At 34.0% G+C, this 14321-nt stretch overlaps 1 protein-coding gene across 2 annotated transcripts in view; it reads left to right on the forward strand.

Annotated features, from left to right (window-relative positions):
* Positions 1 to 13370, forward strand: part of AEBP2 (AE binding protein 2) — a 49693-nt gene extending 36323 nt beyond the window's left edge. The window contains exons 5-9 of one of the 2 annotated variants that reach the window (XM_072361421.1): positions 55 to 179; positions 5802 to 5869; positions 9533 to 9646; positions 9909 to 9975; positions 11245 to 13337. In XM_072361421.1, the coding sequence (XP_072217522.1) occupies positions 55 to 179; positions 5802 to 5869; positions 9533 to 9646; positions 9909 to 9963 (362 nt within the window). In that variant the 3' untranslated portion in view covers positions 9964 to 9975; positions 11245 to 13337. Of the gene's footprint in view, positions 1 to 54; positions 180 to 5801; positions 5870 to 9532; positions 9647 to 9908; positions 9976 to 11244 lie in introns of both variants that reach the window. The other variant, XM_072361422.1, reaches the window with a different exon arrangement.
* The last annotated feature ends 951 nt before the right edge of the window (positions 13371 to 14321 follow it).

The following is a 14321-nucleotide window of genomic DNA, read 5'->3' on the forward strand; positions in this document are numbered from 1 at the left end:
ATGTGTTAGAATGCTTTCAGCGGGTTCAACACTAAGGATCTCTTTTATTTCTAGCAAGACCTCATGACTTCTTTGATGCACAAACACTGGATGCTATAAGACATCGAGCCATCTGCTTTAACCTCTCAGCGCATATAGAAAGCTTAGGAAAAGGACACAGTGTTGTATTTCACAGTACTGTAAGTATTACTTTGTTCATTTTTTGTTACCTGCATCTCTGAATAATTTAATGCTGTATTCCTGTTTGTAACATGGCTTTTAATAAAAAACAAGTAACTGTTTTTAAATAGTTGAGTTATTCACTTCTGTTAGCAAATAAGTTTTTAAAAATACTACTAGTCATTGTGTGTTTCAAATTGAAAAGCTTGCAGTGTTTCCCACCCGATACGCTTGGGGAAATATCTGGCAGGCAGAAAATATTCTAAATAAGAATTTCCCCAGTTGCATTTCATAGCACTTATTTATCACAAGGAAAACCGTGAGGATAATTGTGTAACTGATATGTGTTAACGTGAAATTCATGTATATTCCTTTTTTAGTTTAAAAGATGGGATACTGAATAAATACATTGTTCCCTTTTAAAATTTAAATAATAATACATATTAAAAACTTAGCAGTGAAATATTAGTGAATTGCTAGGAGGCAGGTACCAGGTGGGCAAATAACCTTGAGTTTCTGTACCCTGTTGTGGATAGGATTGATGTCCGTATTTGTTTAGAAAAGCTGAAAATAGAGAAATAAGAACTGAATTTGAATACAGGGATCAGAATTTCAAAAAGCATAATACCTCCTGTTCTGTTACTGAATTGAGAGATGGAGTGCATAAGAGGTAGAGACACTTAATTAAGAATAAAAGAAATAAGAAACAGTACAAAAGGAAGAACTTCGTAAATTGCCAGACAGAGGCAGTCCAAGGAAGGAGTGCTGACTGCTCTCTTTTCAGCTGTGACTTAATTTGAGCCAGTGATTAAATTGTTGAACTGTCATTCCCTTTCCGTAAACAAAAGATGATTTTATATGCACGGAACTTAGTGTTTCCTTTTCTTCCACAGGACTGATGATAGTTACAAATCTCTTTAGCCTGTTAGATGTTTTTCCCAAAACGTTAGTCCTGAACTTTGTCTGCATTGAGCATACCAGCTGCAAAGAGAGATTTATAGGTGTCTTATTCTGCTGCTGCTGAACTTAAACCTTGCTATAGTCTTCCTGGCCAAGACTGAATTTCAAATTCTGTGAGAAGAGGAGGTTGTCTTCCAGTTCACAGCTTGTTTTAATCTGCAGGGTTAACCAGAGAGACTGTTAAGTTGTGGATGCTCAACTCTGGCTGTTGCAGTAACTTGTGAGGAGGTGGAATTAAAGGGAGGAATGTGCTCTTAAACTGATGTGAATTAACTTGGAGGAAGCACTGCAAACCTTTTCAGTTCATCTGTGCTTGTACCACTCAGAATGGGAAGAGGGTTGATTAGGTCTGGAAACTTAATATTACTTATACCTCAGCTGTGGGAGTTTCAGTGGCAGAACTGTTCTAAGATTCCAGCTGTATGCTGCACATTGCTACCCTATTAGCATGCACAATTGTCCACAGTTGCACTGGACGTCAACTTAACTGATGAGTCTGTTTAATGTAAGAATGGTAATAGAAGCAATCTTGTAGGTATAAGTTATTATACTGACCGAATGGTTACCTCAGATGCAAGTAAGGACACAGAATTGGAAAAGTGTGTTATGGTTTCTGTGGTCCACCTTCAGATGAAAAAAAAAGAAGCATAGTTTCGATGTGAACTCAAAAAGTGAAAAATCTGATCATAAAACTGCTGAAAACTGAGGTATTTATAGGTTTATTTCTTGATTCATTATAAGAACTTCATCACAGCGTAGTGTTTTACAGGATAGTTACCTTACTGGAAAAATACGGATATGAAGAATTTCTACAGAGTCACTGTATCTCTTCTTTAAACTTTTAAATCTTCTTCATAAAGATTGTAAAACGATCATCAAAGCCTTTTGCAGAAGTCCACCCATGACTTCATTATGTTCTTATTTTCCTGATTAGTTTTTTTAGTTGGAGTCAAATTCTTGGTACATTGATTCTTTGCACTACAAAGTGGAAAAAGTCAAGCAGTTTTTCTTTAACTTGAAGAGCAGGTATGAAACTGTTCAAGAATGTACCTAGCTTGTTACCCTCGATCTTTTTTTGTTGATAGGGTTAGTTCTCCAAGATAACTGAGTGCTAAACTGTTCTCTATACTTCTGACTTTTTTTAGAGATTTTAGTTTGGTGATCACATACACTGATATTGTTCTCGTTGTTTTGAAATCTTAAGCCTCTAAAACATAGTAAGTGAGTAAACGTGCAGGAGAGTGACATTTGTTTCTTTTTCCAGAAGAGGTCAGTAGAACTCCATCTCTGATTTGAGACATCTTTAAAGGTTTCCTGCACAGAAATAAATGCAAAATATGTTTTCTGTTCCAGGGATAGTGTATGAAATTTAGGTAATATAGTAAGATTTTTTTGTTCAAATGAAGCTGTATTGTACATACACTCACATACTGAACTATATTTTTTTAGTGTGAGATGTAAGTGGATTTGAATTATTTACAGAATGACTTTAAGTCTGTAGAGCAACCTTATTCAGATATGGTAGTATGGTAGTTATCTTCCATTTCAGTTGTAAGTTTTGTAGACTTGGCCTTAATGCTGTGAAGATTTAGCACAAAATAGTGATTCATTTCGTTTTTTTTTTTATTTTAATTGATTTTTTTGACTGCATCATGACTGTATTTCTGGCTCAAACCTACCTAGGAAGTGGGAGAATGTTGTACTGACTGTAAAAGTAGTGGATACTTTCTGTGTCTTTTTAAAATGCATCTTTAAACTTGACAATGTCAAAATACATTTGGGAAGAAGCAAGACATGTATATATGCAGATTTCTGTTGTCTCCTAACAGAAGGCTGACATAGTACTTATATATTAAACAAAACCAGACATTTTACTGTAAGGGATGAAGATCTTTGATCCAGTCAAAAACATGTGAATTGCTGAGCTTTTGAGCTTTTATAAAGGACGAGATAAGACAATAAATATGAAGAACAGTCTGCAAAACTTGCATTTGTTCCAAGTGTATCTGAGTGAAAGCATCCCTAGCTATCACTGTCATAGACTTTTAAATACATAATTAGCTCTTTTGCTATACAGCTTGTATTCCATACTGTTGAAAGTTACTTTCCTGCCTCCTTAAGCTTCTTTATGTGTGAACAGAAGCTGTTTCAAGCTCTTACTTCAATACTGATTGCTTGAAGATCTTCCTAGGCTTCTGGAATAGGAGTGCTGCTCTTAGCAGTGTAATTCAGACAGAATTGAATTGTCCAAAATTTTTCAACTTGAGTCAGTTTTACACTTGTATTTTTGTTGTTGTTGTTTTTGTTTCATTGGAAGCATGGGGAGAGGAGGCAGATTGTTCACAGATATCTTTTTGTTTGTTTATTTGTTTTTTAACTTCATAAGTTAATAAGATTTATAAGAGTAAAAGCAGTAATTCTGGCTTTAAGTTAGGTGCAGAATAAACTTGGGACCTTGTATATTCTGGTTGATTTTCTAGCTCTTGTTCTTTCAGTTTTAGATAGGATGAAGAACAGCTTGTGGAGATTCTTCTTCCCTTTCACTGGGTTATAGCTAGTTTACTATGTCCAAACAATATTTTAAAATGCCACCTGTAGACTTTTTAATATGGTATTCATTATGCTTGCATTATATGAGAGAACCATCCTTAAAACACGAGGGTAACTTGAGAGTGAGCTTGACTGTACAGGAAAACGTATGTTTTTAAATAGAAAAGTTGGTGAACTTCATTTGTCATGTAAAGTGGGCCCTGACGTATCTTTGTTTGGTTCCAGGCTCATGTGCTCAAATTTGCAGCAGAGAATGAATCTGGGACTGGGCAAAGACTAAAACATTAAGCTGGAAGGGACTGGGGCTACACGTTCTCAATCTTTATTTTTAAAAAAAAGTATTTTCATCTCTGCTCCAAACTTAGAAAATGGATATCCTGTTATGGATGTGGCTTGAGACCTGTGAGGGAAAAGCAGTAGCAATATTTCAAGTGGCTAAATAAGGAATCTTACAGTATCTTTGATGTAAGAGTTGATTATATTTTATCTAATGCACAAAGATTACAGGAAAAAAACTATTTTTTCTGACATTTATCTAACATATCCTGTAGCGACAGACATACAGAGTTGGCTAGAGGTGGGAATTTGAAGCTCATATAGTTCCAGCCCTGATGCCATGGGCAGGGACAACTTCAACTAAACCAGGCTGCCCAAAGACCTATCATCCAATCTGGTCTTCAACACCTCCTTGTGTTGGGGCAGCCGCAACCTGTTCCATTGCCTTACCACTAATTGAAATCCACTCTGGCATTATTTTAAATAATGTTACTCTTTGTCTTAGCACTACAAACCCCAGTAAAGAATATCTCTCCATCTTGTAGGTCTTGTGGGCCTCCTATATCATAGAAACATAGAATCACAAGGTTGGAAAGGACCACAAGATCATCCAGTCCAACCGTCCTCCCATCACCATTGCTACCACTAGCCACTAAATCACATCTCGTAGCTCCACATCCAGACACCTCTTGAACACTGCCAGGGACAGCAACCCCACCACCTCCCTGGGCAGCCATTCCAGTGCCTGAACACTGATGCTTTATGTATCAGACAATTGCAGAAAAGTCCCTTTGGAGCCTTCTGTATACTAAACAGTCCCAGCTCTCCTGGCCTCTCTTCATAGCAGAGATGTTTCAGCCCTCGTATTATTTTTGTGGCACATATGACATCCTCTGGCAGTTCTTACAGGCTTTTTTTTTTTCTCTTCCTGGATACTGCAGTATTTATATATATATTTTTTAAATCTTTTGAATGCCATTCTTGATGACTGCATTTTATTTGTGTACAAATATATATATATATATATTTTATATACATCATGCATTTTTACCTTTATATCTTGACTAAAATGGGAGTCAAGCTTCAGTGCCCTATACCTGGAAAAGTTACTTTGTGGAAGTGTTTTGTGTGCTGTTGTCCTGTGAACTAGCGTAAGAAATGAGAACTCCTTTCTTGCAGTTTGCCATCTGGAACCTTGCTGGGGGAAATGTATGCCCTGTGGATTGCCGACAAGTCTTTGTACTTGCCATCTATGTAGCAGTACTAGCAATATGCTAAGCTCCCTGTTATGTATGCATTAAACAATCTCAATAATATTGTAGGTTCCTCTAAGTAGCATTTGCTTCATTCAGTACTTAATTATTCATTCCTTTCAATAACTTAAAGGTTACCTAGGAAGTTACATGTAGTATGATGTTTCCAGATGCAAAATCTATGAGAGAATAACTTACTCTTACGTCATTAGAATTAAACTAGAAGCTGCATTAGTTTCTCATATTTTCTATAGATATTTTATGAAACTGTGAAAGTATAGAGGATATTGGTGAAACTCATCTAGGAATGCATGCGCTTCAAATTTTTGGAGTGGCTGCTTAAAAATTGGAACCCTTTTTAAAGGAAGACTGTATATGATTCTTTTTCTTCTATTATGAAAAAATTAAAGTAAGTGAAAACATTTAATCTTGACAAGAGTGGCTTAAATAGTGACGTGCATGTTCTACTTATGTGTAGGTTTAATACAACCATGAAGGAGTAAGAGTATGTGTTTTCTGAATGTCCAGTTGGAAATGAAGAACAATTTATTTGAGCAACAAATTCACAGATTTGATTTTAATAAATTATTCAACTCTTATCAGGTAATAGCTAAAAGAAAGGAAGATTCTGGAAAAATAAAACTCTTGCTGCATTGGACACCAGAGGACATGTGAGTATAATCCTAGTGATATGATAGGATATGAATGGAGTTTACAGTGAGGCAAACAAACTGTTCCTAAATTGTTGTGCCTTTTTCAAATGCTTTAAAAAAAACCCAAAAAACTCCAAATTTTGTTGAAAAGTAATTCAGAAACTTGAAAAATGAACAGTCGCGTTCTGCATTTAATTGTTTTTATTTTAGCTACTGATTGATTGTGATTTAGATTCTGATACTAGTTTGGGTAAACTTTAAGCTGCATTTTTTAAATGCATTTTGTCATTATAGATGTAAATAAAGAGGTCTTCTAATAATCGAATCACTTTGCCAGCCATATACTTAAGAACAAAAGAATTGTCCAGTGATTTTTTTAATTTTTATTTTTAACCACTGATTTACCACAATCCTCAAGTATTTCTAGGCACCAAAAAATATTATACCTATCAGTATAATGGTAGAACTACAAGAATCTTTACGTAGAGGACACATTTTAACAGCAAAATAACCTCAAATGGTCCTTGAAAGCATGTCTTATATTATTGCTGCTTCTTTAGGCTTTCCCACTGAAGTTTGGAACACTATTTCAACATTAGATTACTTTTGTTCCAAAGTTGTGTCCTTTTCCAACTGAGTTTGTAATGCAATACACAAGTAGTGCCCTCAGGTAGGCTTGGGATGTACAAAGTCGTAACTACTTCATTGAAATAGCTGGGATTGAGTCTTTCTCTTGACAAAAGATGATCTTTATTGTATGGAAGAGTAGGCTAAATTTCCACTATGCTCTAGGAGTACAGTAGGCAAAGCAGTTTTAGGAGAGTCAGTAAGAGAGTAGCTCTTGCAAGTGTTTCTTGATCCACATTTTATACAGTTTTTAAGAAAAAAAAAAACAAACAAACAAAAAAAAAACCCAACATATATTTTTAAAGGTAAATATAGTTACAATAGTTTTTCCTTTTTTGAGTCCGTATGTCTGCATAAGCTCTCATTAGGATGAATGCCTACATAATTAGGTAGGATGCACAGGTTTAGAAGTTCGTTCTTAAAAGTAACGTTGGAAGTTGGTAAAACTTAATAAGGGAACTTACTCAATAACTTCAACTTTCTTTTGAAGTAGTCATAGTTTCTGCAATTACTACATAGAGCAAAGGAATCTTTTTAAATACAGAGCTGCTTTTGAAGTGATTGAAGGTAATGAAGAGCCTTAGTATAATAATCTCTACTTTCTCCTTTGAAGTGATATAAATTCCTCAGTTTTGTGGTGTCCCAGATCAGCTATGTGCAGTAGTGTGAACTTGGCAGTATCAGTCAATAGTAGCTTTCATTTATAGAGAACTAGGATTGCTGGTAAAATACCTAAACAATGTTTGACAACTTTAAAATGTCTGTAGCTTTACCTGCTCTTTGCAGCATTTGTGGATCCCAAGTTTCAATTAAGCCTAGGAAATAATTAAAATATTGTAGTACAGAAGTGTAGTTCTTTGCTGCCTTTTAGGACAGTTTGTTATACGATATGCAACGGTGATCTAAAATTATTATCACTGAAGTATTACAGATAAAGAAAAAAATATTACATCTTAAGAAGAAAGAAAAAGTATTAAAAATGTAATGCTGAGGGCATGAGAAGGAGACAAAATTCCCAATTTATTTACTAGTGTAGTGACGAGATGATATTTTTCTTTTAACTCATGAGAATATATTCAAGTGTTAGGTGTTTTACACTGGGGAAGACAGGTTATTCATTAATGTATGACCCTGATAGATGTAGGGTTGGTTGACAAGTTCAAAGTAACTATGTGTTTTGTATTTCTTGCATTTTGGTTGGGTTAGGCACAGGGTGTGCTTTCTGTGTTGAGTGATATAGTTGGGAATTATTTGGTAGATTTAATTTTATCCCGATTATTACAGTTAAGAACAGAAAAGGCAAGGTACTGTGACGTGTCATCCATTTGTCTTACATACTTATATGCACTTTAGAAAAGCTGAACGCACTCATAATGAGTATTTTCCATTGTACTGATCTGTTAATGAGCCTTCCAGATGGAGCCAATAATAATAATTTAACCTTTTCTTCTGTGAGTCATTTGGATAAACTGTTAAATTGCTCCAGATTTTCTGTACATTAAGTATTTTTGCAGGAGAACTAAATTACAGTCTTTAGCATATTTCCTGTAAAGGAGGAAATTAACACATGTATTTTTTTGGTGCAGGAATTTATTCTGAGTTTTTTCTTGTGTTTTTCTTCGTATCTCCAGTGGTATTTGCTGTGAGAAGTTTTGCATGCTGTTCTTATCATTTTGCATCTTCAGCATACAGTTTCTAATTGAATTGTTTTCAAAATGCTTCTTTTCACAACATTTGATATCCTCTTTATTTCACAAGATCCGTCTGGTATTTTTCATCACTCATGAGCTGTTTTGAACCTGGATAGGAAGATTGCTGCTTGATTTCTTTTCAGTTTCACCTGAAAAATGAAAATAGTATCATTGGAGAAAGTCATTTTTTTTCTTAGATAGTTTCTTCTAAGTACTTTTACTGAAGAGTTGAATTTGGATTGCAGTTAACGTTCATTGCTGGAAAAAATGATTTGCTAAAGTCTGTAAAGTTATGTATGGCTTTCATTAGAGGGAAAAAATATTTTGAATGCTTTGTTTCTCCATTTGAAGCTTCCTTCAAAATGCTGGTTCTTAATTACAAATTACAAACGTTTTTGGTGTTTGTTTGTTTTTTTTTCTGCCCAGCCTGAAATGAATTTTTTTGCTCTTGAATCAACTTAAAATCCAAAGCTACATAATCAAAGAAAAAACCCCACCGTTTTACATGGGCTGAAAATAATCCTAGTTCGTTTTATTATTTTTATTTTTTCCAGTAGTGAAAGCAGTACGGATCTCTTCTCTATTTACGTAGCCTTAGTCAGGCTAACTGTTGGAAAGAGGTGGGAAGTAGGTTTTTAGTGAGGCACTCATGGCATTTGTAAGCACAGTTTCACTCTTAACGACCTGACAAGATCCACAACTCAATTGGCTTTCAGTAGAAGATGCAGTAATGCAACAGGCCACTCAGAAGCAACAGGTTTAATTTCAAAGAGTTAAAGATCAAAAGGTCAATCAACATAGATGTTCTCTCTAGCTTTCCTCCAGCAGTTTTCACTGCAAGAGGCACTGAGACAGTGCTTCCTGTCAGCATGGCAGGTTTTATTCCATCTAGCAGTAAGAGCTGTTGTGTAGCCAAAATACATGATGGTGATCGCCTGAATTTCCTCAGAAGGTACTTAAACTCCAGCTGAGTTAGGGTATTAGGACACTTAGAGCAAACTAGTGTGCCTGCAGTAAATTTTATGCCTTGTGAAATGAAGTGTTTTCAAAGATTTGTTTAGTTCCTGCTACCCATAAAATAGAGAATGTAGTGCTATTGTTACTCTGTGTTTGGTTTAGTATTCTTCTGGATTAATTTAAATTCTGTTTAGCATCTTTTTCATGCTGAGAACTTGAAAGACTTTGGAGTATAATGTTAAAGATTGGCTGTCTTTTCCTCGCTCCGGTGAAGGTGATTTTTAACCAGTGAAATTGGAGATTGCATATAGAAACTTCATATGTACTAGTTTACCACATAATTTTATGGTAAGAAAAACAGTTTATCTTTTTTGAATATTTTTTTATTTTATTTATTTATTCATAGTCTGCCTGATGTGTGGGTAAATGAAAGTGAGCGACATCAGTTAAAAACTAAAGTAGTTCATTTATCAAAACTACCAAAAGATACTGCCTTGCTTCTGGACCCAAACATATACAGGTAATGTCTTAATTTTGAAATTTTCATTACTTAAATATAGTCTTAAGCCTCACTTAACTTTTTGACGTTGGGGAATCAGAATTGCTAATGCATTGTACACCAGAACAGGGAGCCTTGATCCTGTCAGCGTCCAGTAGTTAAGTTCTGAGGTCTTAAGTTGTTTCAGAATTACTTAAGTTCTTGAACTGAACTCTAGTTACTGAGAAACGGGGAATGTGTGTATTTACCAAGTGTATTTTACTTTTTTGTGCTTGGTGTACAGAAATTCTAGTAAAGGAGGTACATACAGTGGAATCCTGAAAGATCACTTCTGTTAAGATCACATACTGGTTTGTATACCAATTTTTTTAAAGTCCAAATTTATCTTTACATAATTTATATTCAGCTGTAATACATGCAGTATTACCTTGAAATCTGTACTTGTATACAAGTACCGTTATTTTTTTAATACAAGATTCTTTAAAAGGGGAACGGGGGGGACGGTACATGTCACTTGTCTTTAAGCTGCATTCACATTTATGTTTTTAGGATTTGATTGGCTTTTAACCCATCTTGTTTCTAATAATTTCTTGATTTTATTTTTTTCCTCCCCCTTCTGTATTAATGTGCTTACATAATTGTCAGTACCCACAGTTGTATGTGTGTACAGTTTTTAAAGGTAATCTGAAATGCTTAATTGTCTCTTTAAGTTTTTGAAGGTCTAATGTCACATGCTTATAGGTTTATTTTAAAAATGCATGAAAATGGTGGGAATGGAGGAGGGTGTTGGGTGGGAAGAAAATAATTGTTTTCCCACAGCCAGAGTTTCTTTAACTTCCAATGGCCAAGTGTCTAAAGGAGTTCCTAGGCTGCTAATTTGAGGTCTTGATATGCAATAAGCCTTTCAGTTCACCTTTACTATCAGTGTATTTAACTAATCAAGTTAATGAAAGCTTGGTTCACAATATGAAAATAAATCCTCATACTATGTGTGTTATCTTTTTAAATCACGTATGAATTGTTGATGTTAACAGTTAATGATAAAATATTATGAGGAAATTGGATTATGTATTTTAAAACCACTTAATGTGGTGATTGTTTTGTAACCTAACTTGAGTGTTAGTTGTCTTTATATCAGGTAACTTTGCAGAACTTGATACATTATTAGTTTGGTTTAAAAAGAAAATAATATTGAAAAATGATCTGTGCGGTGAAGTCCATTGAGAAAAATGAGCAACCTTTTCTCCCTCTTCCAAATAAAATTAAGGTCCCTATACATTATCAATTACCAGTTTTTTTATCAATATAGATCAGTATGTGATTAAAAAGAGCTTTGGGACCGACTAGGAGACATTAAGAATTAACGTTCAAGGCCAAAATATTGCATGTGGAAAAAGTGGTCAGAGGAATTCAATCGCAGATATTAATGTCATGATAAAATGTTGATGCTAATGGAAACTTTGAAATCATCTGAAATGTATGCTAATTTGAGATTACATAAAATGGCTTTAAATCAAAGTAAATGATTGTTTATAGTCATGATTTCATAATATGCTTTAGGTAACTTGGATTTACATCTCGGGATCTTTTTCTAAAAGGTATCCTATCTTCTTTTACAGAACAATGCCCCAGAAGAGGTTGAAGAGGTAAAATCCAAGCGTGTGGGGACACCTGCAGTCTTAGTCACTGACAATGGATTTAGAAATAAAGTTGCACATTAGTCAAATCCCATCTTTTTTTTTTTATAAATATTTATGCTTAGTGTGAACATTCTGTGAATGAAGTTGATGCTTCTGTGGAATATATTAATATATTACTGTATATCCACATTTTCATGGAATGGTACAGTGGGAGATTGAGCAAACACTCTTCTGGCAACTTAGTGAAGCAAGTAAAAGGCTTTGCATGCTTTCTTCTTTAAGCTGCTTTTTTTCTTTAGTGAATACAGTAGTTTATATTGATGAAAAGAAAGTAATCGTCACCATTCACTCACAATTCGCAGGAGAACTGCTAACAAGCTATTAGGCTTCTTATCAATGTGAACTAAATACAACACATGCCAGACAATAAAACAGATACAGAGCGATTATCCTGTCACCCTTTCAATATGGTGGATAGTAATCATTTGTCATTTGTAACTTTGTGTCCTTTTGCAGATCCATAAAATATGTTGAATAATATTTAAGAGAAAACAACAAAAACAAAAAAAACGTGTTGATGGAATGCTTGTCTCTTCCATTCAACTATGAATACATATAGTACGGTTTAAAGATGTTAAGAGTGTTGCAGTATGTCTAATCCCCCCTTTTCAGGAGTAGTATAGTATGTTAATGATCTTTTTTTTGTTGTTGTGATCCATATCAGTGGACGGTTTTTGAAAAACCTTTACTTAAGCAGTTAGTGTTATTTGTCTTTTATTTTACTTTTTTTGAACCTGTAGAATCCCCATTCACTTGTAAAGTATACTTTTTTTTTTTTATTTGGCCTAATGTTTTCTAGTTGTAAAGAAAATGGTATTTTTAAAAAAAATATCTAGAAATTCAATCCTTTATGCACCAAAGTTGGCTTTGAAAAGGAAAGTAAAATCATTTTCTTGCTTAATAAGCAAGAAGCCATGGATTTTTTTAACTGACAAATAGAGATGTGTCTAACCTGTTAGTCTTTGTATGGAGACAAAAATGTTGCATATAGATAATAGGACATTGCTTGTAAATATTTCAGCAGATTTGTAATATATTTTTATATTATGAAATGTACTGTAGATGTTTTTCTAGAGGCATGAAAGTTAAAATGTATATATTACGGTAGAAATAATATTGAAGGATATTGTAATTCACTAGTGCTGCCAGAAGAATTGTTTAAAAAAGCACCTTCCTTAACAATAAAAAAACCCCTTCTTTTGCATACCTAAGGGACTATATACTACTGTTAATATCTGTTGTAAGAACAAAATCACATTGAACATCCTTCCCAGAAATCTTTGAGGGATGAATAGTACCCATAATTAATTCATGGCGCTCCTTTCTAATAGTGAATGCAAAATTAGTTTTTTCACTTGCTATTGGAAGGAACTAATACGTAAAATTTATATGGATATATGCAGTCAAACTGCAGAGTTAGTCCTCCTTATTGGGGAGGAGTTTACTACAGTGAAACTAATAACCAGCAGTTTTTACACTAAATCTTTATTAAATAGAATAAAACTTAGAAGTAACCCTTTGGTTGCGGAAGTGAGCATACCCTAATATAACACAAATGCATTCTGCATTGGTACTGACACAAGAGTCTTGCTTAGCTCCAATGGGTTAAAAATATTACTTATATACATGGAAAAAATAAAAAAATCTTATCAAGCAAAATAAAGTGCAGATTAAAAGCACCACTAATATAAGATGTTCTGGAATGGTTGTTTAATAAGGGTATTATTCATAAAATCTGTAGTGATGTGACTTTATTTTTGGAAAAAAAAAAAATGCAGTGTTTTTTTATTTTGTTTTGTTTTTTGCTTGAGCACTTCACCTACTGCTTTTTCTGTACCTATAAAATAATCCACAATCTTTGTTTCTTTTATGAATTTGTTATAAAATTGCCAAATAGAAGTGTTTCAGATATAGTTTGTATTTGTATTTTTTTAATTTTATTGCTTCATGAGTTTCTTGTAAGTCATTTATAATTGACAGATGATTGTAGACCTTGCCTGAGTATTTTTTCTAATAAAACAAAGCAAACAAACCTCAGTAGTTTCAAACTTGTAAGATTTCAATGAAGTTTTCAAGGGTAAATGTAAGCATGTCACTGTCTTTTTTTATTTTGCCCATAAACAGTGGAACACATACATTTAATTGAATGGGAATTTGGGAGTTCAATCATGTATTCTTCATGTAAGCTGTGACTTTCTTTTCCTGGGCATGAGAAAAGTATCTTCAGATGTTCTCATGATCCAGCTTGTCTTTTGGAAGGAAAAAAGAAAAAAGTTTAAGATCAAAACATCTGGGAACAAAAGAATATATTGTTTCCTGTAGAGTCAAAAGGTAAGTGAGTTTATGGCAGTTTTAACATGAAGGTATAGAATTGAAATAATGAGAACCATTTTGCTTGAATTTTTTTTTTTTAATTTTTTTTATTTTTTTTATTTTTTATTTTTTTTACATACACAATTTGTAGGATGTGCTTTGATAGTATTTTGTGTTTCAGATGACTTCTCTAAAGGTGTGCTTCATTATTATTTTTGCCCCCCTCCCACCTCTTATGAATCCCAGTTGTGACAGAGTAACCAGGCAGGTGGAACTGGCATTGCATAGGAATTCTGAGAATATTGTTCTATTTTTCATACAATTTTTTCTTGAAAAGCATTAATCATTCTTTTCTTAACCCCTTGAGCAGTTACAGCTATTTAATTTTGGATGTAACAGATGCTTCCTCCCATCGGTTTATAAGTAACATTCCTTTTTCCAGTTACTTAGATTTTCCAGTTACCTGGAGAATGCATCTCCTCCCCATTGGACTGCTTATTTTCTTTGTAGAGAAATACTATCAAGACAAATAGTTATTTACCCTTAACCACAAGCTGTTTCCTGCTAGATTTAATAAGTGTAAAAGTTTAGTAATTTTGCAGTTGAATTTTAGTCTGGAGTACGTATTTCATGAGGCTCGAGGGAACTGGGCAAGTTCAGCTGGATAAGAGAAGTCTTTTGGG

The sequence above is a fragment of the Excalfactoria chinensis genome, chromosome 1, assembly GCF_039878825.1.
Source record: "Excalfactoria chinensis isolate bCotChi1 chromosome 1, bCotChi1.hap2, whole genome shotgun sequence".
NCBI lineage: Eukaryota > Metazoa > Chordata > Aves > Galliformes > Phasianidae > Excalfactoria > Excalfactoria chinensis.